Below are 25,554 nucleotides of genomic sequence, written 5' to 3' on the forward strand. Positions count from 1 at the left end.
GATTGGGCGTGTATAGTAAGTGTCAAGGCTGCATGATGGTTACATATTTGTGTATGTTTGAAAATTTCCGGGGGCACCTGGGGGGCTCAGTCGGTTAAGTGTCCTGCTTCGGCTCAGGTCATGATCTTATGGTCCTTGAGTTCAAGCCCTGCATCGGTCTCTGTGCTGACACCTCAGAGCCCGGAACCTGCTTCAGATTCTGTGTCTCCCTCTCTCTCTGCCCCTCTCCACCTCACACTCAGTCTCTCTCTGTCTCTGAAAAATGAATAAACCTTAAAAAAATTTTTTTAAAAAGGAAAACTCCCATAATAGTACAATTTTTTCAATGTTATGTGTTGTGTGTATGTGCACATACACAGGCACATATGTATACATACATACTTAGAACTTGTATAACATTGATTTTATATGGATATGTAGGTACACACACACACACACACACACACACACACACATTACAGACTGTGTAAAATGAACTTGGCCTTCATTAATGCACCAAAATCGTTTCACAATACAAATATACAAACAGAAGAAATAATATGAGCCACATAGCAGCTATCTGGCCAATCCAGCTACATCTTTTTTTTTTCTTTTTTTCAGTTTAGTTTTGAATTTATCATGAAATATTTCATTAGCAGTAGATCTGGATCCAGCTATGCCTTTTGATTGCCAGTAAGAGTCTCAAGGTCCTGGACTGGGAGTCTATATTATCCTGGTCATTTTTATGCTACAAAATTAATCAGATTTTAGCATTCTCATTCTTCAACATCCATGAACAGTCTCTGTACCTTCCCAAGAAGTATACCTCAGCCCCAAGTTGATAAGCTAAGTGTACCCCAAAGAATGATTTCTTTTCTTTTTTTTTTTTTTTTACAAAGAACAGGGAATAAGAGAGCCCTCACTGGTGAGCTCTGCCCCGAGCTGCTCCCCTCCTGCCCTGTGGGATCCTTTCTTGTGGGCTGGGTCCTCCCTTTCCCACCAAGGCAGGAAGGGCCAAGATCTCAAGCCAGCCCTTCACGTCCGCTCCCCCCACCACTCTCAGTTGGTGGGCCATCCCTATTTGGCTTCCTGAGATTTCCTGATGCTTTTTTCCTTAGAACATAAGGTCAGCACTGTTCCTGGAATTGGTGTCTGCTGGATATTTTGCTTGCCTTTTTTTTTCCTTCAAAAGGAAATACTGTTTGAATTGCTTTTTACCTTTTAAAATGGAAGGTATTTAGGGGTACCTGGGTGGCTCAGTTGGTTAATCGTCTGACTCTTGATTTCAGCTCAGGTCATGATCTCACAGTTGGTGAGTTTGAGCCCTGCATATGCTCTAACAGCATGGAGACTGCTTGGGATACTCTCTCTCCCTTTTTCTCTCTCTCCCTTTTTCTCTCTTTCTCTCTCTCTCTGCCCCTCCCCTGCTCTCTACCTCTATCTCAAAAATAAACTTTTTAAGAATGGAAGGCATTATTATCATCTCTGGAAACTGTTTGGATACCCATTTATATAGCATACCATAGATTCAGGTGTTAAGCATCTTGTGGCTTCATATGGTGTAATAATGTCAGTGAGTCCCCTGAATCAAGGGTGAGGGGGTATTCTTGTCCCATATTCCACAGAAAATGAGTGGTTGAACAGGCTGGGCCCCAGCCAACAGAACTCCCAGTGTTACTTTCCTACCCTAGCCCTTCCTATCATCACCTTTACCCCCACCCCCAAGATTGTGGACTTTTAAGTTCCTTGTGTGAGGATGTTCAAACATTTCATATAGACGTGGATGGAGGCAGAGGACTCGTTTGTGAGGACACACTTGGGGCACAGAACCGTCGGGAAGAGGGGAACTGGAACATACACAGTTGAGCCCAGGACTTCTACTTGGGAAAAACCCCCAAATCATTAACCATGATCCTTAAAACTAAAAATACCCATTGCATGCACTCAAAAAAACTGCAACGGGAAGACCATTTTTCTTGTTTGCTTTTTTGTCTCTCATTTCTCATCGTCCCTTTAAATGTGTATGTGAAATGCTCATATGTCCAAGCCCCAAAAGCAAAACAATCCCACCCATTAGCTCTCATAGATTATAAAAACTGGCAATACCCATAGAAGTTAACACAGAAAAGAAATATGAAGACACACTTGTGTAAAAGCATTCCAGATTTATGACTTGAAAAATGATTTTTTAAATGTTTTTTTTTAACTTGGTTTTAGAATAATGCATGCTTTCTGTTGGCTGAGTTTCCTTAACTGGCACTAAATTAATTATCCCCAAATGCTAATAATCATAACACAGAAGAAAATACAGAGTTTGCTTAGAGTTTCTATGGTTGCACTGAGTTTTGCCTTCGTGTAGCTCCAGAAAGAGAGACTTGGGGAAGTCCTCATGAATCCGAAGAGCTTAGGAAGGTGATGGCCTTTCTGTGAGGTGAGTGTTCCTTTGTACTAAATCATCTCCTCTCCTCGGAGGGATCACGAGGCTCAGTGCTGACTCAGGTGGAGTCAATGCCCTTTTCTGTAAGCTCACTCAGGTGGCCAGGTTAAACAAGTGCTGAAAGGAGTTTGGTGCACTCTCCTGAGTCACCTTTGTCAGTTCAGGAGGCATTGTAAACTTGGCATTAGAGGGAGATTACAGAGTGCTTTTGTTCTTAAGCTTTATAGAAATTAAAGTGTGTGTACTTGTGTGGGTTTACCTGTCATCACACCTATCAGATTTCATCATCTGCATTGTCTGCAGGAATCCTGTTTGCCTCTGTGCACAAAGGGGGAATCACAATCAGTGCTGGGAGCCTCTTTTAGCCATGAGTGTGTCCCACGTCTGTCACCAGGCAGTTGATGAGAGCAGCATTGAATTTGACCCTCTCCGTTTCCTACTCCTCTCCTGGCAGAAGTTGAGATGCTCAAGGGAGGTGGTCAGCCAGGAGGAGGCTGAGGAAGTGGAGGAAAAACTGGGACCAGATTAAGGTAGAGGATCTAACTGTGGATCATTAGAACTGATGTTTCAAACACTGTGATGGGGAAAATCCAAATACTGAATGATTCTTTAGCAAGAGAGATGGTTAACACCGGGACTGGTGTTCCCATATGAGGAAATGGAGCTGCTCCACAGGCCTCTTACTGAAACTGCTAGTGCAATGAACACCTTTCAGAAATGAACCATTTTCTCACAGATAGATCAATGCGAGTGTTGGCAGAAGATAGAAAAACAGTAGCACGTTGATCTTCCTATAGACTTTTTGACATTTTAAAAATCATATTTTATTAAACTTACTGTACTCAGCTTCCTTCCCCCTTATTTTAGCTTATATGTTTACTAGGAATAGAGGTCCTGGTGTTTTATTTGTAGCTGGCAGTGTGAAGGATTTTTTTAATGGAGTAATACCACTCCATTAAAATATACCACTTGCCTATTTTTTTTTAATTTTTAATTAATTTTTTTTTAATGTTTATTTTTGAGACAGAGAGAGAGACAGAGTATGAGAAGGGGAGGGGCAGAGAGAGAAGCAGGCTCCAGGCTCTGAGCTGTCAGCATAGAGCCCAACATGGGGCTCAAACCCACAAGCTGTGAGATCAGTACTTGAAGTCGGGCACTTAACCTACTGAGCCACCCAGGTGTCCCATTTTTTCAATTTTTTTTTTATTTTTAGATTTTGTTTTAGAGAGAGTGAGAGAGAGAGAGAGCACATGTGAGTGGAGGAGAAGGGCAGAGGCAGAGAGAGAATCTTAAGCAGGCTCTGTGCTCAGCACAGAGCCCAATGTGGGACTCAATCCTATGACCCTGGGATCATGACCTGAGCTGAAATCAAGAGTTAGACTCTCAACCAACCGACCCACCCAGGTGTTCCCTCCACCACTTGCCTCTTCAGTCTCCATATCTCAGCCAGGAGAATGAAGATGTCAGAGGTTTTATAAAATGAGCATGGAAACCCTTTTGATGTGGTAGTTTGCTAACCAAGAAATGTGGGTCAGAAGAACTTTTTGTTTTAAGCTGGAAAAACTCTTGTGAACAGAACTCGTACACTTATTTTCTTTCATGTGCCCTTTCCAACTATCAAAGACCAATAATCTTTAGCTGTTGATAGTTACTTTTGGTTCAGACACCAAAGATAGTGTCTCTCCTAGGTAAAGACAAGTATTGGCCTGGGTTCCATCAGGAGGAAATAAAAGGCATTGTGTAGTGTCCTCTAGAGGATCCTTGTTTAGTACTTGCTTCCTTTAAATAGCTACATTTCAGGGGATCACACCTGAAAACAAGTGGTAGTGGCTACGGTGAATAGAGCTTCCTTTTCCTTTAACGCTTGGGAGTTACTGGAGAGCAATGAAACCTGACCTGTCAGTCAGAGCTGCTTGAGACTGGTTTGCCAGGAATAAAACCATCTTGGCCAACAACATTGGTGTTGGCACAAGTGTCTGACCTTGGGCTTTTCTGTCTCTGGGACTCACCTCTGCCCTTTACCTTTTTTTAAACCAACATTGTCTTATGACTTGGGATTTAGGGGAAGCTATAATGATTATAAAACACAGGAAAATTAGAGTGTTAAGAGCACTGAAAAGGAATTAAGTAGTTGCCCACAAAAAAGGTGCTGGATTCCAGTCACTGACAGCATGAGAAATATAGCCAACAAACTCACTACAGACTTTAGCACTGTTTCTACTCCATTACAGGATCAACAGTACAGGGTATTATACTGGCTTTCATGAGGAGGAAATAAAGTACACTGTATACCGTGTCTCTGGAGATATGGAATATTCTGATGTAGATTAGTTACAAGTAACTTAGCAGTAAGATGTTGATCCATTGGCATTTTCAAATATATACTCGCATGCCCTCTTCAGTGTCTCGCCCAAGGAGATTAGCTTGACCAAGCTTTGTTTCATTTTATTGTTTATAAAGACAAATCCACTTGAGACCCAAGGAAAATGTGGCTTCTCTAGCTGAGGGAGGTATATCTTCAAAATGTCATCTCTTCTTTCCCAGAATTTTAACGATAAAACTAAGAAGAGACCAAAGATAGGATAAGATTGTAGACTCTTGATATTAGCATAGGCCATGAAAGGCATTGATCTCCCTTCCCACCTGATGCCAGATAGGTTATCCAGAATCCTTGACAACTCATGGAAGTTCTTCTTTGAATGTTTCCAATAAGACAGTCGTGTTCCTCCTAGCAAAGCTCTTTCTATCGCTTAATGGCATTGGGTATTAAACTTAATTGTCTTTATAAGCTTATATATGCTCCCTTAACTCCAACTCCCTAAACAGATTTCTCCTACTTGGAACTGCTTCTTATGGCCGACACCTCTTCTGGTGTTTGAAAATATCAGCAGTGCCTTTCTATCCTTTTTTCTCCAATATAAAGACCTCTGTTGTTCAAAGTAAAGCAAGGTAGTCAGACTAAAGGATTCTTTGGGTTCTTTTCAAGACTATTTGTTGTCTCTCCCTTCTCTTAGTACCTGCTGGTCACATGGGCCAGCACAGGAAGTATAACATAAGTAAGCACACAAAATGCTGTGCATTCTCCTTCACAGGTGAAGTCCTGAATGTCATCCCATGATTCCTCCTGACCTGTCAGCCCACACTGGTTTTTGATCCAGAAAACAAATTAGAAGATTGGTGGCCTCAAGAGGTGGTTTAGCACAGTGACTGAAAGCAAAGGTTTCTAGTACTAGATAGAAACTCTAGCACTCCCAAACTGGGTGGCCTTTGGACAGGTTACAGATTGGACTGTTCCTCGGTTTTCCAGTATGTAAAAAGGGAATGATAATCAGGGTTGCTGTAAATATTCTCTAGAATGAACTTGAAACACTTAAGTCAATACCTGTTGTAATGCAAGAACATATATGTAGAGTATAAGCTACAACATTTACAAAAACTATACCATTTTTTAAATTGAAGTATAGTTAACATACAGTATATTAGTTTCAGGTCTACAACACAGGAATTCAACAACTGTATGCATTACAAAATGGTCACCATGATAAGCACAGTTACCATCGGTTTCTTGCAAAACATATTCCCTATGTTATATTTTTCTTCCAGTGACTTATTTGTTTTACAACTGGAAGTTTGTACCTCTTAATTCCCTTCACTTATTTTGCCTATCCCTCCGCTGGCAACCATCAGTTTGTTCTCTGTATTTAGGAGTCTGTGTCTGGTTTTGTTTGTTTTGTTTTTCAGATTCCACATATAAGTGTAATCATATGGTATCTGTCTGACTTATTATACTTAGCATAATACCATCTAGGTCCATCCATGTTGTTACTAATGGCAACATCTCATTACTTTTTATGGTCGAGTGATATTCCATTATATGTGTATACCACATCTTCTTTATCCATTCATCTATTGATCAAAACTTGGATTGTTTCCATATCTTGGCTATTGCCAAAAAAATGCTGCAGTAAACATAGAGATGCATATGTCTTTTCAAATTAGTGTTTTTGTTTCCTTCAGGTAAATACCCAGAGGTGAGATTACAGGATCATACAGTATTTCTATTTTTATTTTTATTTTTATTTTTTGAGGAACCTCCATACTGTTTTCCACAGTGGCTGCACCAGTTTACATTCCCACCAACAATGCATGAGGGTTCCTTTTTCCCCATCCACATCCTCATCAACACTTGTTGTTTCTTGTCTTTTTGACATTAGCCATTCTGACAGGTGTGAGGTAATAGCTCATTATGGTTTTGATTTGCATTTCTCTGATGATTAGTGATGTTGCACATCTTCTCATATCTGTTGGTCATCTGTAGGTCTTCTTTGAGAAAATGTCTATTCAGGTCCTCTGCCCATTTTTTAATCAGATTGTGGGGTTTTGGTGTTGACTTGTCTTACGTTTTTTCTGTATTTTGGATATTAACTCCTTATTGGATATATCATTTGTAAATATCTTCTCCCATTCAGTACATTGCCTTTTTGTTTTGTTGATAGTTTCCTTCACTGTGCAAAAGCTTTTTATTTTTGGTGTATTCCTAATAGTTTATTTTACTTTCGTTTGCCTTGTCTGAGGAGACATCTCCATAAATATGTTGCTAAGGCAAATATCCAAGAGATTATTGCTTGTGTTTTCTTCTAGGAGTTTTATGGTTTCTGGTCTCATATTTAGGTCTTTAGTCCATTTTGAGTTTATTTTTAGGTATGGTATAAGAAAGTAGTCTAGTTTCATTCTTTTGCATGTAGCTGTCTAGTTTTCTCAGTAGCATTTACTGAAGAGACTGTATATATTCATGCCTCCTTTGTCATAGATTAACCACATAAGTGTGGTTTTATTTCTGGGTTCTGTTCCATTGATCTGTTGTCTGTTTTTGTGCTGGTATCATCCTGTTTTGATTACTGTAGCTTTGTAGTATAATTTTAATTTTGGGATTGTGATACCTCCAGCTTTGTTCTTCTCTTTTAAGGTTGCTTTGGCCATTGGGGGTCTTTTGTGTCCATACAAATTTAAACAGATAAATGGAAAGATATACCATGCTCATGGGTTAGAAGAATTAATGTTAAATGTCGATACTACCCAATCTATAAATTCAATGTAATCTCTATCCAAACACCAATATTGCTGTTCACAAAACTAGAACAAACAATCTTAAAATTTGTACCATTCTTTTTCCTACTCCTGCAGCTGCTCCCTGCCCAAATCAGTCTAGATCTGGATCCCTCTGTGCTTTGAGAATGGCAAGATGGTCTATTGCCAGCAGTGTGCAGATTCCTAGTTCCAGCCCTGCCTAGTAAATTCCATTCAGACCCAATCTGAACAAGCTAGAACAACTCTCCCTCTCTTGGCTCTTCCAATATTCCATGGAAATGCCATTCTGTAGAATAAACTGTACTTGAGAAGATTAGTTTGCCTCCCAAGAGATATTTAAAAAATCCATTACCTATCCTCCTTTCCACCTGCCCCCAAGACCCCTCCCACCCCCAATGGGTTGTTGTGTCTCATTTTAGGTTTCAATGTCTGTCTCTGCCTTCTTCTATGGAAAAGTGACTTCTCAATGCCAAGCCAAAGCCCGGGTGTCTCTCTCCTCCCTTGCTGCTCCGTCAATTAATTCACATGCCTCCCTTTGTCCCTCTTACCACTGCTCTGGGCTGGGTGGTGCTCCTGGGTTAGGTCATTCCCAGGTCTGTGCCTCACCACTGCAGCTGTCATGAAGGGCTACAAGGGTGGTTCATGAGTAGTCTTCATAACCAGGTTAGATTCTGCCTATAACAGTGGCAACAGACAGACATACAACTGCAACATGCACACACCGGCATTCACTTTGTCACCCCCACGGTGGCCATCAGCTATGCACCTATGGTGGGGTTGGCCAGCATAGCTGTGAATCCTATTCTATTCTGTGTCCTGTGTTCTTTCTCTGCACTCCCTCCCCAGCATTGTCTGTAGAGCCTTAAAATGCCTTCTTCCCATTTAGGAGCATCTCCCTGGAGTATTGATGGGAATGTCCTGTGGCATGGTTTCCTTCCCCACGACTTGCCAGAATTAACCCTTTCTGCCTCTTTGGTCTGAAATTGAATGAAAGGAGAAGGGCATTTTGTTTGTCCAACAGCCAAATCCAATTATTAGGAGAAAATACAGTGTTTTCTCCCTCCTGGAAGAAAATCTAATTAGACTAATTGGTCTATTTGTATAACTAGTCCTCTTCCTCTGAAATCAGACAGATTTTGAAAGAGGAAAAAATAGCCATTGCCTACATTTTAATGAGTTTCAAAGTACATTTGAATCCTGTTCTCTCAAGACACATTATTATATGGGGTTAGTTTAAACTCTATCCTCCGGAACATTCAACAAATCAAAACCAAAGCGTCCTCTTGTGTAGCAGAGCCTGTGACACATCAGAATGCTGCCCCCGGCACCAGATTCACAAAGAAGTTGCCCCGTTGCATCCTTGATCCTGGGTTCAGTATCTCCCTTTTATTGTTAAAGCGGATACAACTGCACAATAAAACCTGAGTATTATTTGTATCTCTTGTCTTAAGATGGTCTTTAGGAATCTTTGCTGTCAGAAAAACTGTTTTCCGGAGACCACCACAATGGCCCCACCGTGAAAGCAAAAACAGACCTTGTTTTATCTTTCCTGGCTGCAGTGTTGAGTAGCAAGGAGAGCCGCTTGAGCCTCAGGGTCAAGGGTGACTTCAGACCTTACTCTTGGAGGCGTTCAGTCCATGCCCCTGACTCTAGGTAAAACAGGATAGACCTACGCATGGTTTAACAAGATGCTTACTAATACATTTATTGAGGGCTTCCTTTGTGCCAGGCATTTACTTGTCATAACAACCTTCTGAAGTACAGGAAAATCTCCATTTTATAGTTGAGGAATCTGAGGCCCAGAGAAGTTAATAAATTTATACAAGGTCACACAGCTCATTAGTGGTAGAATTGGTATACAAACACAAGGAGTTGAACTGCAGAGCCTAACCAGTTAACCTCTGTGCGTTATCAGAGGAGCTCTTCTACCCTTCATATATCCTTCCTTGGTGTGCAGGAGGCTTCCCAGGACATTCTGGTACAAACCTGGCCTAAACTGCTTACACTTCACTGTAGAGCTACCTTCAGGAGGACAGGTGACTGTTTTCCCCTGTAGTCTTGCCTTCTCTGCAGCCTTGAAAGAACTGTTAACTTTCTCATTCTCAGGGCAGATGTAGTTCTGGTTGCTTCGGTATCCTCTAGTTAAATTCCACTTTAATGAGGACTCCAGAAGGAAGGGGAATATCAATGAAACCATCCAGTCTTGACCCCCCCTCCTGTCCCTATTCTCCAGTTACTTTGACAGTTAGATTTGGGGTGGAATCAGATTTTCCACCCTGGCCTCTTCACTCACTCTTTGCAGCTTATAAAGTGCTTCTATTGACCCTAGAAAATATCCTGTTTCCTTTAGTAAATGTGTCCATAATCTTTCATGAAGTCACTTTATTTTCCTCCTTGGCTGACTTCCTCATTTGGACCACAGTCGGGAAAAGGTCAGTTGAGGCAAGTTTAAGTATGACCTTAGATGTGGCTAGACATTGCTCCAAACAACATTGTTGCTAATTTGTTTGGTATTTGAATCCCATTAGGGACATAAGCAAACAGAGGAAGTTTTCTGCAAAAGAATTATGCCATTGCTGTTCGCAGCAGCAGGAATACAGTGTTTAGGGAGAGTCCTGTGCCTGGCCTAGAGCAACAAGTCCCCTCTATCCCCAACCCTATACACCTCTTTGCATCTTTGGAGGGTTGGTCATGAAGGGACTATAATCTCCACCTTGGGATGGTCCCTGTCCTGGTTTCTGTTTCATTCATCCTCCCTTTTTTTTTTTTTTTTTTTTTGAAGGATAGTTGACACACAATGTTACATTAATTTCAGGTGTACCACATAGTGATTTGACAAGTCTGTGTTATGATATGCTCACCACAAGGTTAGCTACCACCTGTCACCATACAATGCTATTACAGTACCATTCATTAGGGTCCCTGTGCTGTACCTTTTATCACTGTGACTTATTCATTCCATATATCCCACTAGCCTTCACCCATTTTGCCCGCCACCCCCCCCCCCGACCCAGCCTCCCCTCTGGTAACCATCAGTTTGTTCTCTGTATTTTGGGTTCTGCTTCTGTTTTTTGTTTTAATTTTTAGATTCCACATATAGCTGAAATCATATGGTATTCGCCTTTCTCTGACTTATTTACTTAGCATAATACCTTACAGGTCCATCCATGTTGTCAGAGATGGCAAGGTCTCATTCTTTTTATGGCTGAGTAATGTTCCATTGTACATTGTGCCACTTCTTCCTGATCTGTTAATCTCAGTGGCCACTTGACTTGCTTCCATATCTTTGCTATTGTATCTATTGCTGCTATAAACATAGAGCTGGCATGTATCTTTATGAATTAGTGTTTTTGTTTTCTTTGGGTAAATACCCAGAAGTAGAATTACTGAATTATATGGTATTTCTATCTTTGATTTCTTGAGGAACCTCCATACTGTTTTTTCCACATGGGCTACACCAGTTTACATTCCCACCAACAGTGCATGAGTGTTCCTTTTTCTCCACATCCTTGCCAGCACTTATTTCTTGTGTTTTCGATTCTAGCCAGTCTGACCAGGTGAAAGGTGATAGTTCGTGGGTTTGAGTTGCATTTCCCTGATGATGAGTGATGTTGAGCATATTTTCATGTGACTGTTAGCCATCCGTAGGTCTTTGGAGAAATGTCTGTTCAGGTTCTCAGCTCATTTTTAATTGGACTATTTGTTTTCTGAGGTTGGGTTGTGTAAGTCCTTTCTACAGTTGAGATCTTAACCCCTTATTGGATATGTCATTTGCAGATATCTTCTCCCATTTGGTAGGCTGACTTTTTGTTTCGTTGATGGTTCTCTTCATTGTGAAAAAACTTTTTACTTTTATGTAGTCTTAATAATTTATTTTGCTTTTGTTTCCCTTGCCTGAGGAGACATATCTAGAAAAATGTTGCTAAGGCCAGTGTCAAAGAGATTACTACCTATGTTTTTTTCTAGGAATTTTATGGTTTCAGGTCTTACATTTAGGTCTTTAACCCATTTTGAGTTTATTTTTGCATATGATATATGAAGGTGGTCCAGTTTTATTCTTTTGAATGTAGCTATCCAGTATCCCCAGTACCATTAAAGAGACCGTCTTTTCCCTATTGTGTTACTCCTTTGTCATAGATTAATTGATCAACTAAGCATGGTTTCTGTGCTCTCGTTTCTGTCCTTCTGAAGTATGTGTCTGTTTCTGTGCCAGTACCATACTGTTTTAATTACAACGGCTTTGCAGTGTACCTTGGAATTTGGGATTGTGATACTTCCAGCTTTGTTTGTCTTTCTCAATATTGCTGTGGCTATCGAGGGTCTTTTGTGGTTCCATACAAACTTCAGGATTATTTGTTTTAGTTCTGTAAAATAATACTATTAGTATTTTGATAGAGATTTTATTGAATCTGTAGGTTGCTCTGGGTAGTATGGACATTTTAACAATGTTAGTTCTTAGTCCAATCCATGAGCGTGGAGTGTCTTTCCATTTGTTTGCGGGGTCTTCAATTTCTTTCATCAATATTTTATGCTTTTCAGAGTACAGATCTTTAACTTCCTTGGTTAAGTTTATTCCTAGTGATTTTATTCTTTTTGATGAAATGGTAACTGGAATGTAATTTTTTTTAGTTTTTAAATGTTTATTTATTTTTGAGAGACAGAGCATGAGTCAGGGAGAGGCAGAGAGAGAGGGAGACACAGAATCTGAAGCAAGCTCCAGGCCCTGAGCTGTCAGCACAGAGCCTGACATGGAGCTCGAACCCATGAACTGCCAGATCATGACCTGAGCCAAAGTTGGACCCTTAACTGACTGAGCCACTCAGGTGCCCTTGGAATTATTTTCTTAATTTCTCTTTCTGCTACTTTGTTATTAGTATATAGAAATGCCAGCATATTTCTCTGTGTTAATTTTGTATCCTGCAACTTTACTGAATTTATTATTTTTCATAGTTTTTTTTTTTTTTGGTGGAGTTTTTAGCCCTGAAGACTATGTATAGTATCATGTCATCTGCAAATAGTGACAGTTTAACTTATTCCTTGCCAATTTGGATGCATTTTATTTATTTTTCTTGAAAATTACTGTAGCTAGGATTTTCAGTACTATGAAGGTGGTGAGAGTGGACATTCTTGTCTTGTTCCTGATCTTAGAGGAAAAGCCCTGTTTTTTCCCCTTGACTTGATGTTAGCTGTGGGTTTTTCATATATGGCCTTTATTTTGTTGAGGTATGTTGCCTAGATCTAAACCCACTTTCCTGAGGGTTTTTATCATGAATGAATGTTGAATTTTGTCAGATGCTTTTGTGCCTCTTTTGAGAGGATATGAATTTTATTTTTCACGTTGTTAATGTATCATATTAATTTACAAATATTGACCCATCTTTACATCTCCAGAATAAATACAGTTTGATTGTGATCAATGATTTTTTCAATGGATTGTTGAATGCAGTTTGCTAATATTTTGTTATTATAGGACTGTTGCATCTTTGTTTGTTATGGTATCTGGGTAATGCTGGCCTCAGAGAATGTATTTGGAAACTTTCCTTCTTCGATTTTATGGAATAGTTTGAGAAAAAGAGGTATTACATTTTCTTTTTTTTTTTTTTTTAATTCTTAACATTTATTTATTATTGAGAGAGAGAGCATGAGCATGGGAGGTGCAGAGAGAGGAGGAGACACAGAATCTGAAGCAGGCTCCAGGCTCTGAGCTGTCAGCACAGAGCCCAATACAGGGCTCGAACTCACAAACCATGAGATCATGACCTAAGCCAAAGTTGGATGCTTAACAGACCGAGCCACTGAGGCACCCCGGTATTACACTTTCTTTAAATGTTTGGTAGAATTCACATGTGAAGCCATCTGGTCCTGAAGTTTTGTTTGTTGGAAGCTTTTTGATTACTGATTCAACTTCATTACTAATAATTGGTCTGTTCAGATTTTCTATTCCAGGTTGAGTTTTGGAAGATTATGTTTCTAGGAATTTATCCATGTCTTTCTTCTAAGTTGTCCAGTTTGTTGGCATATTTTTTTTTGTAGTAGTCTGATTCTTTGTATTTATGTGGTGTCAGTTGTTACTTCTCTCTCATTTCTGATTTATTGGGGTCCTCTGTTTTTCCTTTATGAGTCTAGCTAAAGGTTGATCAATTTTATTTTTTCGAAGAACGAGCTCTTGGTTTCATTGTTTTTTTAGTCTGTTTTTTTTTTTTGTTGTTGTTCTCAGATCTTATTAACTTCCTTCTACTAACTTTGGACTTTGTTCTTTTTCTAGTTCCTTTAGGTGTAAGGTTAGATCACTTGAGATTTTTCTTGAGGTAGGCCTGTATTGCTATAAATTTCCCTCTTGGAACTGCATTTGCTGTGGCCCACTTTGGACTATTGTGTTTTTATTTTTGTCTTCATGTATTTTTTTTTTTTTAATTTCTTCTTTAACCCATAGGTTGCTTAGTAGTATGTTGTTTAGCCTTGACATGTTTGTGTTTTTTCCATTTTTTTTCTTGTGGTTGCTAGTTTCATACTGGTGTGGTCAGGAAAGTTGCACAATATGATTTTAATCTTCTTAAATTTATTGAGACTTGTACTGTGGCCTAACATGTATTTACCCTGGAGAATGTTCTATATGTACCTGAAAAGAGTGTCTTCTGTTGTTTGGGGATGGAATGGTATATATATATCCATCAAGTCCATCTGGTCTAATGTATCATTTCAAAAATTGTTTTATTATTGATTTTCTGCCTGATCTAGCCATTCATATAAGTGAGGTGCTAAAGTCCCCCACCATCATTGTATTACTGTCAATTTATCCTTTTATATCTGTTAACATTTGATGTATTTAGGTACTTCAATGTTGGGTGCATAGATATTTACAATTGTCCTACCCTGTTGTTGGCTTGATCCTTCCATGATTATGTAATGCCCTTCTTTGTCTTGTGTTGCAACGTTTGTTTTAAAGTCTATTTGGCTGACAAAAGTATTGCTTTTTTTCTTCACTTCCTTTGGCATGGAACTCTTTTTCCTTCCTCTCACTTTCAGTCTGCATGTATTTTTAGTTCTGAAGTGAGTCTTTTGTAGGCAGCACATAGTTAGGATGGCAGAATGGATAAGAAAATAAGACCTATTTCGTTTAATTACAGCATTTAGACCATTTAAAGTGATTCTTGATAGGTATGTATCTTTTTGCCATTTGTTCATTGTTTTCTGGTTGTCTTTGTAGTTCTACTCTTTTCCTTCTTACTCTCTTACCTTGTGATTGATGATTTCAAGTATTATATACTGCTTGGCTTTATTTATCTTTATTTTTTGTGTATCTATTATAGGTTTTGGGTTTGTGGTTACCCATGAGGCTCATATAACATCCTAAATATACAGAGTTCCATATGCAGTTGATGGTCACTTAAGTTCAAACATATTCTAAAAACTTTTTTTTCACTCCCTGCTCCATGTTTTATGTATATGTCATATTTTACATTACTTTTATTTATAATTTTATTCTAATTATGGCCTTTTGTTTTGCACTTAAAGAAGTCCCTCAGGGTACCTGGTTGACTCAATCAGTTAAGCATCTGGTTCTTGATTTCACTTCAGGTCATGATCCTGGGGTCATGGGATCAAACCCTGCATCTGGCTCCACGCTGGGCATGGAACCTGCTTAAGATTCTCTCCCCCCTCTTTCCCCCACCCCCAAAAAAGTAGTACCTTTAATGTTTCTTATAAGGCCAGTTTAATGTTGATGAACTCCTTTAACTTTTATTTGGAAAACTACCATTCAGAATTGAAGAGATCAGGAATTTTGATGTTTAGAGTATTCTTGGTTTTAGGTTTCTATCTCTTGGCACTATGAATCTATCATGCTACTCCTTTCTGGTCTGCAAACTTTCTGCTAAAAAACCAGCTGATAGCCTCATGTAATTAACTAGTTGCTTCTCTCTTGCTACTTTTTCAATTCTCTATCTTTAATCCTTGACATTTTATTTTTTTTTTAATTTTTTTTTCAACGTTTATTTATTTTTGGGACAGAGAGAGACAGAGCATGAACGGGGGAGGGGCAGAGAGAGAGGGAGACACAGAATCGGAAACAGGCTCCAGGCTCCGAGCCATCAGCCCAGAGCCCGACGCGGGGCTCGAACTCACGGACCGCGAGATCGTGACCTGGCTGAAGTCGGACGCTTAACCGACTGCGCCACCCAGGCGCCCCTAATCTTTGACATTTTAATTATGTGTCATGATGTGACACATCATGGGTTCTTCTTGGGTTCATCTTGTTTGCAGCTCTCTGTGCTTCCTGAACCTGGATGTCTAGGGTTTTTCCCAGGTTAGGAAAGTTTTCAACTATTTCAACTATTTCTTCAAACAAGTTTCTGCCCATTTCTCTCTCTCCTTTCTTCTGGGACCCCTATTATGCAAATGTTTGTTTGATGTTATCCAAGAGATTCCTTCATCTTTTTTTTAATTCATTTTTCTTTTTGCTGTTAAGCTTGGGGGGCTTTGCTTTATCCTGTTCTAGATCTGTAGTGAGTGCTGACCAGAAGCATCCTGATATACACCATTCTGGGGCCACCTTGGTGTGATAGCTGGGGCTGGTGTGAGCTAGAGGCCTGGGGCTCACTGAAGTAGAAGGTTCACTAAGACACTGGACCTTGCTCTCCATGTTACCAAGGTATAAAGCGATTGTGAATAACACACCAGCCCCTCCAACCTGGGGAGATTTTGTGTCTTGCCATTTGTCAGGGTTCTAGGGCTGAATGCTTTATATTCTAGTTGTGCTTTAAAATGGTGTTTTTTTCAGTGCTTCAGGGCAGTTGAATCTACCCAAAGTCCCTCCATAACTATTCTTCCCCACTGTAGTTTGCACCATTGGGTATTCCCTTTATTATGTCATCATGTTTTGATCTTTTATTGTGCAGAAGCTGGTCAGTCAGTCCTCAGTTTCTCTTCAGGAGGAATTGCTTTGATAGGTGTAGATTTGGTATGTCCATGGATGAGGTCAGTTCACGGTCTTCCTATGTTGCCATCTTGGACCAGAAGCCCCACCCCAGCATTTTTTCTATTGCTATGCCAGGTCTCAGAGCCATATAGAGTCAGTGAGTGAAGCCAGCTAGGGTGAGGCAATAGGGAATGGTGGGGCATGTGGCTAAGGATCATATGCTCCACCAAAAAAAAAAAAAAAAAAAAAAAAAAAAAGGCAGCTACTGGTAGACTTTAGGCCATTTACATCAAGAAGTATGGGTTTAGTGTTCCAGAACATCCTATTTTCCAAGAGAAATTGGAAAACTTGACTTTAAAGTTGACATTTCCTAGTTTTTAAATATTTGACAAGTAATTAAAATTATTTTAAAACCTGTTGTGTGAGCCAAGTAAGAGGTCTGAGGCCTGGGGCTGGTCTTACAGCTATAGTCTCTCTCTCCTTTTCCACAATCTTGCCTACCCTTTCCTCTCTTGCCCTCACACCAAATGTTGAGGTCTCAGACAGAGCTCTAATCCTGGCCTGAATCCTGGATTTACAGGACTAGTCATCTCCTGGGGATGTCTGCATACCTCAAATGCAAAGCTGAGCTCAGCATCCCAGATCTGTACACTGTTAGGTCTTGAGAAATGCTGGTTTTGTTTCATTCCCCCCAAGTACTGCTGTTACTACTGTTACTATTTCTATTAATACTACCCACAATCTATTGCCTTTATTTCATTACGTATCTCTGCTATCCAATACTACCCCTCCATCAGGCAGCCAGAGCAGACCTTGTGACCCTGCACTCCTGTTTGCCCCTTCACTGCAAGGCCAACAAGTGTGGGATTGTGTCCATTCTTCCACAAGCCTACTAGGACTTGCTCCTAATTTTTCCTTGCCACTAACCAGAAACCTTTCCAGTTTCTGAACTTTTCCAGTCTTCTCAGCTATTTTCTCAACCTCTTCACTGTTCACCTACCATCTCTTCGTTGACTGATTCAGTCCACTGTGGCTAGAGTCATCTCCTACCTCACCGGCCAGCTCTTACCACTCATCTTTCCATAGGATGTTGGTGGCTCCGATGGGCTGCCCCTCTCCCAGATCTTCAACCACCCCAGTGCACCAGTCATACTGCAGCATACCAGGTGTTTGCATGTACCTGTGCTGGCTCCTGGGAGCAACTGTCATCTTTGTTCATGCCTGCATTCCTTCTATTCATCTACCTCCTCTCTCAGCAAATAGCTACCTCTTCCATGAGGCCATTACTTGCCTTCTCATGACCAGACCCCTCTTCCAAGCTCCTACACATTCTGCTCTTTTCATTCCACCCAGTTGTGATTGCCCATAAACTTTTCTGGCCTCTTCCCCACTTCATCATCTCCTCATGGGGAGACACTGTCTTTGTCATCTATATCCCCACAATAGCTAGGTCACTGCCTTGCATACAGTAGACACCATGTAAACCTTTGTAAATGGATCCCCCTTTTAAGTGTAGAATAGCTGTATCTAAAGGGCTTAGGACAATATATTAAAAGTCAAAACAAAACTGCTTGGTTATTCAGGACTTCCCAGAACCTAAGAGAAAGTATCAAGCTAGTGAAAGGGTTATTCTGACTGCCTCCATTTCCATTTTTAGAGGAAGAACAGTTGTGATTTGGTTTATTTTCCCTCGCGGAGTTCCTTTCCACAGTATCCCTTGGAAGCTTGGCTTCAGTGCCAAGGGCAAGGAAGAATGGACACTGGGCTTTTGCCACCCTGGCATTGAGAGCCATGCACTGTTCCTCTTGTCCAGAAGAACAAGTTGTACCCACACACAAGATGCCCTCTGCACTCATCGTTGGCAGGCCTGGGAATTTCCCACAAACCATCTGAGTCTGTTTTACCATCCTTGTAAATTAGCTCTTCAAATAGATGCCTACTCCATCAGGGATTGTATCCCATTAATGTTCCTAAGGAAGGAACCTACTCCTTTTTTCTTGTGTATATATTTTCCCCTTCCTTTCTGAATGCACAGGCTGAGCCACGAGAACCCAAGCAGCATGAAGACCTCACTTTTACAGAACTGAGCTATTTATGAGACATGTACTTCCTAAATCCACATTGACCACTGTACATGCCTGGAGTGCTAACTGCCCCAATTGGATCAGTGTAGCTCTGAAAGCCCCTTTTCCTTTCGGGTTTCCCCTCCAGTCCACCATCACCAATGGCCTTGCATTCATTGTCAGTAGAAGAGAGGAAAAGCTATTAGACCCCATCAGCATCTGCATTTTTTTATTAGCTCCCTTGGAGGGCTTTTTAAAATTTTCTTCAGAGGTCTGTCCGGTCAGATTTGCTTAGGGCTTTTTACAGCCTTCTCCATTTTTATTCAAACCAACACTGGATGCGTTGCAGCTTTGGACACCTGGCCTAGCAGGGATGGCCACCTCCAAACACTACCTTTTCATGTCTGCACACCTTCAACAAGATTGGCTTTTCATTTACTCTAGAAATTCCACTCTAAAGCAAGTTGTATGAACACAGCATTACTTTTGTGCTCACAAATCAAATTTGGAAAGCAGTGTTTGGGGGTGTTCTTAAAGATAACTTGATTTAAATTTTAAAACAACACTTTTTAATCCAAGGCAACTTTTATTTTGAAAACACAAGGTTAAATTATCTTACGTGTCTTTAAAATCAAAAATCACATTCTGGCCCTGAAAAGCTGAGTTCTCCTGTACAAATTCTTGGTTAAGACATGATCAGAACACCTTACTGGCCTTTTTGTCAAAGTAGACTTAGTTCCAAATACCTTGACAGGGGCTCAGCCTCAAGGGAGCTTCCCAGTTGATATGCAAAGGATAATAGGTGTGTGTGTGTGTGTATATATATATATATATGTGATATATATCATATATCATATGTGATTATATATATGATCCAGGTGTATATATGATATATATACACCTATTATATACACATTGCTTAAATGGTCTAAGTAGGATTCTGAATCATTAAACATTTCAAAATGGGCAGGAGGAAAAGGAGCATCTTTGTTGCATAAAGAAAAGTGGCCAACTTTTGTTTTTTTTTAAACTCTCACAGCTTCTTCCCACAGGTCTTCAAAAGAATGACTCTCCCTCTTCTCCCTGTGGTCTTGTCAGAGAGTGGGAATCCTGGCCGACTCTTCAGGGCCTCAAAAAATGGCACAGCTGTTCTTAAAAGTAGCCCTATTCATAAGCTGTGGGTTGTCTACAACTGCAGTGTGGGAGAAGGGCACACTATTTTATAAAGAGTCTCTTTAAAAGGGAAAGAAAAATACATGGTATTTACAGTAAAGAAAACTGGACCCTTCAGCTTTATTTTAGTGGCCACGTCTGAAATGGAAGTGGCGAAGGCCATAAATACACACAAGCAATTGCGCCTTAAGGGATGATTCATGTTGGCTGTCCTGCCCATAATGGAAAATTCAGCTTGTTAAGCAAGATCAGCCAGAAGGCCTCACATAGGCTCCTCTGCCAGAACTGACGCCTACCATCTTGTGACATACTTGTTGTAGATTATTGAATGATTGACTCTCTTTCTCCCCCTTTCAGTTCATGACCAAGAACCCCACCATGCGCCTAGGCAGCCTGACTCAGGGTGGTGAGCATGCCATCCTGAGGCATCCTTTCTTTAAAGAAATCGACTGGGCCCAGCTGAACCATCGCCAAGTAGAACCACCTTTTAGACCCAGAATCGTAAGTGTCCAAGACCGGCAGAGTAGACTTTCTTTCTTCAAATGTCTTTAAGAATCTGTTGAGCAATGGGATGGTCCCCTATGGAATAACCGAACCAGAAATTCAGCCTGACATTTTTCAGGGCAGCCTCACCCAGAAGGAGGTATGCCCTTGAAGCAGCATCTCTCCCTGTACAGGTTACTTCTCTCAAAGTTTTCACCTCTTGCTCGCCCTGGCCCCATCCTCTCTTAACCAAAGTTTGCACTTTCTGCCATCTAAGAGGCCTAAAATGTTCCAGATTTCCCCAAATGAGTTGGAATGAGAAATTTATTGTTCCTCTACAGTGTCCTCAAGCTCCTTAGGGTGGATTTCCCAAGCCCCCAGAGAAGGAGAAAGGATAGGTAAAGCACTGCCCTACCCACCTCACCAAACCTGGCTCCTTGGCTTGGAGAACCTGGGCCTGTATCAGTTACTGCAGCACAGAGCTCAGGCCAAACCCCTTTTGACTGGAGAAATGCTGGCAGCACCAGGGGTACCTTCCCAAGCAAGGCAGCTGATCCGTGTAGCGTTCCTGAGGGTGGTCTAGCTCTTGGTTGGAGAACTAAGCTCTTTCTCATCCATAGTTTGAGATAGGAGAGAATGGCAGAAATGATCTTTTCAGCATTGGTTTATAAAGATGTAAAATATCAACATTTCCAAATGCACAGCTAGCTTAATCTGTAACAGTCCATATGATTGGACACCAGACACCCAGCCGTAAAGCCACTTCCTTTAATGGGCCTCCCCCTGCCAACTCCTTGGGGATGAGGGAAGGCTTTGCCAGCAGGGCATCATGGATCCAACTGGTGAATAAAGGGAGAGGCAGTGGTTTCCTAAACTCCGCACTTGCCCATCTTTCAAGAAAGATCTCTTCACACACATAGCCCTGTGTATAAACAATAGTTGAGGCAAGTGTGAACTTACACTCTATTGACAACCAAGTGTGTGCGGTCTTCAGCAAGACCTGTTGAGAAGTGGCACCTTAGTGAAATGCAGAGTAAAGGGTGATAGAGACACCTGGATCAGGTGACCAAATTAATTGCTTTGCCTCCCAACCTAAGGCCGGCCTCCTCAGTACGATTTTCATGGGGTTAGTGAACTGGTGGTTACCAAATGCCATACCATACACAGTGCAGCAGAATTACAATACAGTGTAACTTTAGCCATAACTGTCATAACTGTAAATAATGCTACTGAGAGAGTTTCAGTGCCATTCTTGGACCTCCCTGGAACAGGCACAGGCCCAGGGAAGATGAGGAAGTCTCATGTGCCCCCAAACTAATACTTGTTTCCTTTTGACAGAAATCCCGAGAAGATGTCAGTAATTTTGACCCTGACTTCATTAAGGAAGAGCCAGTTTTAACCCCAATTGATGAGGGGCATCTTCCTATGATTAACCAGGATGAATTTAGAAACTTTTCCTTTGTGTCTCCAGAATTACAACCTTAGCCTTACAGAGAATGAATCACAAGGGGATACAGATTTTCCAGGAATTTCCTTTGTGGGGCATTCCCTAGTATCAGCCTTAGAACAAGAACCTTACCTTCAGAGAACGGGTGGAAAACTCTGAAGGACAGAACTTCAGCTCTTTCACGTCCTGAGGGAGCCGTGGTACTGGAAATAGTTGATACTGGAATGAGATTTCATGAAGAAATCTGCTCCACCTAGGAGGTTCCATGGCTACTTTGGGCTTGGGATATCAAAAGGAATCAACTGAAGAGAAGGTGTGAAGAATCACCTAGATCCGAGAAAGTGAGCCACAGCAGCTTTTTACTTCCAAAGACAAATCAAGATTTCATATGGACCACTCTGTGCTCTCCGTTAAGCCAGGGAGTCCCGAATACTAGCAGTGTGCCAGAAGTCTGTAATTGCTAATCAAGAATTTGAAGATAAGGAAATGGACTATCCAAAGAGAATGATATACTCTGAGGAAACAAAAGAGCATCCATCAAACAACTTCAAGCCCTATCTTGAAAACAGATGTTGGGCACCAAGACAACTGTTCCAGCTTCTGGTCTTATACTTACTTTAATGGATATTTATTGAGTGCCCAGTGAGACGGTGCCATGACACCTACTAATGCAAACAGACTTGTATTCCCTGAACTTTCCTTCTCCAGTCCACTTCTTTACCTGAATGGTGTTTGCATTCTGTGAAATGCCGCCTCCACATTGCGTATATCATGCTTCTTTGTCCGCACGTGACTTTTTCCACGTAAGAGGGCTCGCGGCCACCACGGCAACTACTCCTCCCACCAGCAGGTGAGCTGGACACGTTTGCTGCCTGCTGACTTGTGAAATCTCATTTTGGGACCACGTGTGGATACGGCTCTGAACTCGGTGAAGAATCGCACTCCACTCAGGACTCCTACATTAGCAGGTTATTTAAGTTATATTTTAAGAGACGAATGTTTGGTATGCATTTTAATAATTAGAAATGGCTCTTATAAAAGGACATTTATCAAAAGAAGGACTTTATGTACTCATTATATGCAGTTGGAGAATTTTGTCTGTCTGGAAATAAACGCATTTTGTAGCAAAAGGAAACTTTTTCCCAGGAGGATTTGTCCTATCCCCACTAGGAGAGGAGAGATCTAATTAAAAGTTCTAAGCAGAATGGATAGGGTCCTTAAAGCAAATACACAAAAGGTTAGTATAACTTGTGTGTCCCTTAAGTGGACATAGCCTATTACTGACCAAAACTTCTGTTCTGAGTCAGGGTGATAACTGCTAAACATTGCTGCAGTATCTTAGTGCCTAGGCATAATGTTTATGTGAATGAGAAAGTATAGTGCAAGTTCAATGGCCCGCTTCTAGCTTATAAATATGCCATCTGGAAAATATAGCAAGGAAGAAAGAGATGAAGGGGCACACATCAAATTGACCAGAACATGGCCTCCCTCTACAAACAGGATGAGGAATTACAGAGCAGCTAAGGGGTAGCTAGCCAATATTGAAAATCTCTGTCCTGGGCTCTTTATTTATACTGCAAGCTAAAAAAGGATGTTTATTTTTGAGGGAGGGGGGAGAGGGGAAGAGAGGCAGAGAGAGATGGAGACACGGAATCTGAAGCAGTCTCCAGGCTCTGAGCTGTCAGCACAGAGCCCAATGTGGGGCTCGACCTCCCAAACTGTGAGATCATGACCTGAGCCGAAGTCCGATGCTTACCTGACACCCAGGCGCCCCTAAAAAAGGTCGTTTGAATCAATAGAGTCACTAGGAGCCTCCTTTTGCTTTTGTTTAGCACGGAGCAGTTCACAGGCACACTCAACCTGCATAATTTCATTACATCTTCAGGTCATTCTACCACTACTTCCAATGTGAATACCATGGGACCTTTTACAAATAAGAGAAAGACTCAGAAGTTTTGTTGGTTGCCCAAAGGTTTCAGACTTGGTAAAGGAATGCATCTAGTCTAGAGTCCAAAGATCGGAAGTTCTAATCCAACAGACTAATGGAAAGGGAGGGATTTTTCTATTTGCGGGGGTAGGGGGGTGAACAGGAACTTTCATGGCTACATTGCAGCTCAATCTTCTAGTGCTGTGTGGAGCTGATGATCCACCCAATATGCTTTATTTCACATCGATATAAGATCAACAAAGTATGCTTCCTGTGTTTGTTTACAAAATCCATTATAGCCCAAGGACCCAGATGTCCTCTTTAGTGAGTCTGAAATCAACTCGGCAGCTTTTCTCTTCATAACCTATTCAAACCTGCTACCTGGATTCCCCTATAGTTGGCTTTAAATCCATTCTTTTAATTCCAGGCCTACCCATGGAACACCAATGATCATGCTATGAGATGATTTCCAGTGCTTCTTCCTCCTCCCTCTTTTATGGGAGGGGAGAGAGAAGAGTTACAGGATATTTACCTAAAACACCAGGAGTCTCCAAGGCCAGGGTTAGGGCTCCCCTTCACATGTTTAATCCATTCTCCTTAATCTTCTATCCTGAGGATCACAAGGTCACCCGCCCATACTTCCTGCAATAGACTGGACACAAGCCACTTGATCAGCAGATGCTGCGTCTGCTGGGGCTGCGGCGTTCCCCCAGCTCAGCTGACAGCATGGAGGTCAAGACAAGGTCATATTTACCCTTCCCTCCGGTTACCATCTTGCCTCTTGGATAAGGAATCTTGAAAAACCCTCAGGTCTTATCACCCTCCTGTCCTCCCCAGCTCGTCCTCATCCCCATGCCCATCTGTCCCTACTTGCCCAAGCTATTCCCCACTGAAGTAGACATGTGGGCTTGAGTCTTTAAAAGGAGACTAACTACAAGCACTTGCTTTGACTACAGAAGAGGTTTTCACTTAATAAGGACTAACGTTTAGTTCATATTTGTTCTGTGTGAGGCCCTGTTCCAAACACTTTAAGTGCATTCACTCATTCAGTACCCCAAGTGGTAGGCACTCTCCATTGTACAGATAGGGAAATTGAGGCACAGAGATTAGGGAACTTGTCCCAAGTCCTACAGCTAAAGCATTAATGTCAGGATTTGAACCAGGCAGTTGAACTCAGAATCCCTACTTTTTTAGTCAAACTGGTGAAGGTCTTATATTAAGGCCAATTTTAGTTTTCCTACTTTTTGAGGTTTTGAAAATAAATAGGGTGTAAACCAGATTTAGCAGGGAGCACTAGATAAAATACCAGCTGGGCAGGGCAGTATTAGTCATCCTGTCTGCAGAACCATTTAGCAGCAGGGAGACTATATGATTTGCATGTAAAGGGCCTGGAACCGCTAATCCCCCCTCACAGGGCCTGGGGCAGGCCAAAGTGATGCAATCAGGGTCTGGGCCTCCCTACTGAGGAGGAAATAGTCTGAGTCATACTGAACCTTATAAACCCCATCTGAACCCCTAGGGAACCTCTGACCCTTGGTGGGGCTTCCAGTCCTTTCCTCACCACCCTCCCCACCGCCTCAGAGGCACCTCTTGTTTCAGTAACATCTCGCATCCCCGCCATGGCATCACTGGGAAGAAGGCTTGTAGAGTGGAACCTACCTTGGCAGCTTCTAGTGGCAAAGAACATAAGAAAGAAAGGAAGGAAGGAAGGAAGGAAGGAAGGAAGGAAGGAAAGAAAGAAAGACTATTTATCATTTATTGATCTTAACTGGGTGTATGTTGCCTTGAAAATATGTCAGCCACACATGATTTGGCCTTGCCCCTATCGTGGGTCAACACCATAAAACTTTGTAATCTTTATTCCCAGATTTGGTCATCCTGATTGCTTAATTGGGCTGTACTGACTTAAAATGGAAAATGCCCTTGGTGCTGAGTCAGTGGGTCCTATAACTTATTGTACATCATCTGAGGATAAGACTGAGATAACAGCCTGGGCATTTGCAGTGGAAATGAACCCTGTGGACATATGTTCCTCTGAAC

The 25,554-nt window shown here is 41.3% G+C and overlaps 1 protein-coding gene across 1 annotated transcript in view; it reads left to right on the forward strand.

The window, feature by feature from the left end:
* The window catches only part of PRKCH (protein kinase C eta), a 234,001-nt gene extending 211,279 nt beyond the window's left edge, over positions 1-22,722 (forward strand). The window contains exons 13-14 of the mRNA XM_030319248.1: positions 20,015-20,158; positions 21,479-22,722. Coding sequence (XP_030175108.1) covers positions 20,015-20,158; positions 21,479-21,625 — 291 coding nt within the window. The 3' untranslated portion in view covers positions 21,626-22,722. The remainder of the gene's footprint in view (positions 1-20,014; positions 20,159-21,478) is intronic.
* The last annotated feature ends 2,832 nt before the right edge of the window (positions 22,723-25,554 follow it).

This window comes from Lynx canadensis, chromosome B3 (genome assembly GCF_007474595.2).
Source record: "Lynx canadensis isolate LIC74 chromosome B3, mLynCan4.pri.v2, whole genome shotgun sequence".
In the NCBI taxonomy this organism is placed as follows: Eukaryota; Metazoa; Chordata; class Mammalia; order Carnivora; family Felidae; genus Lynx; species Lynx canadensis.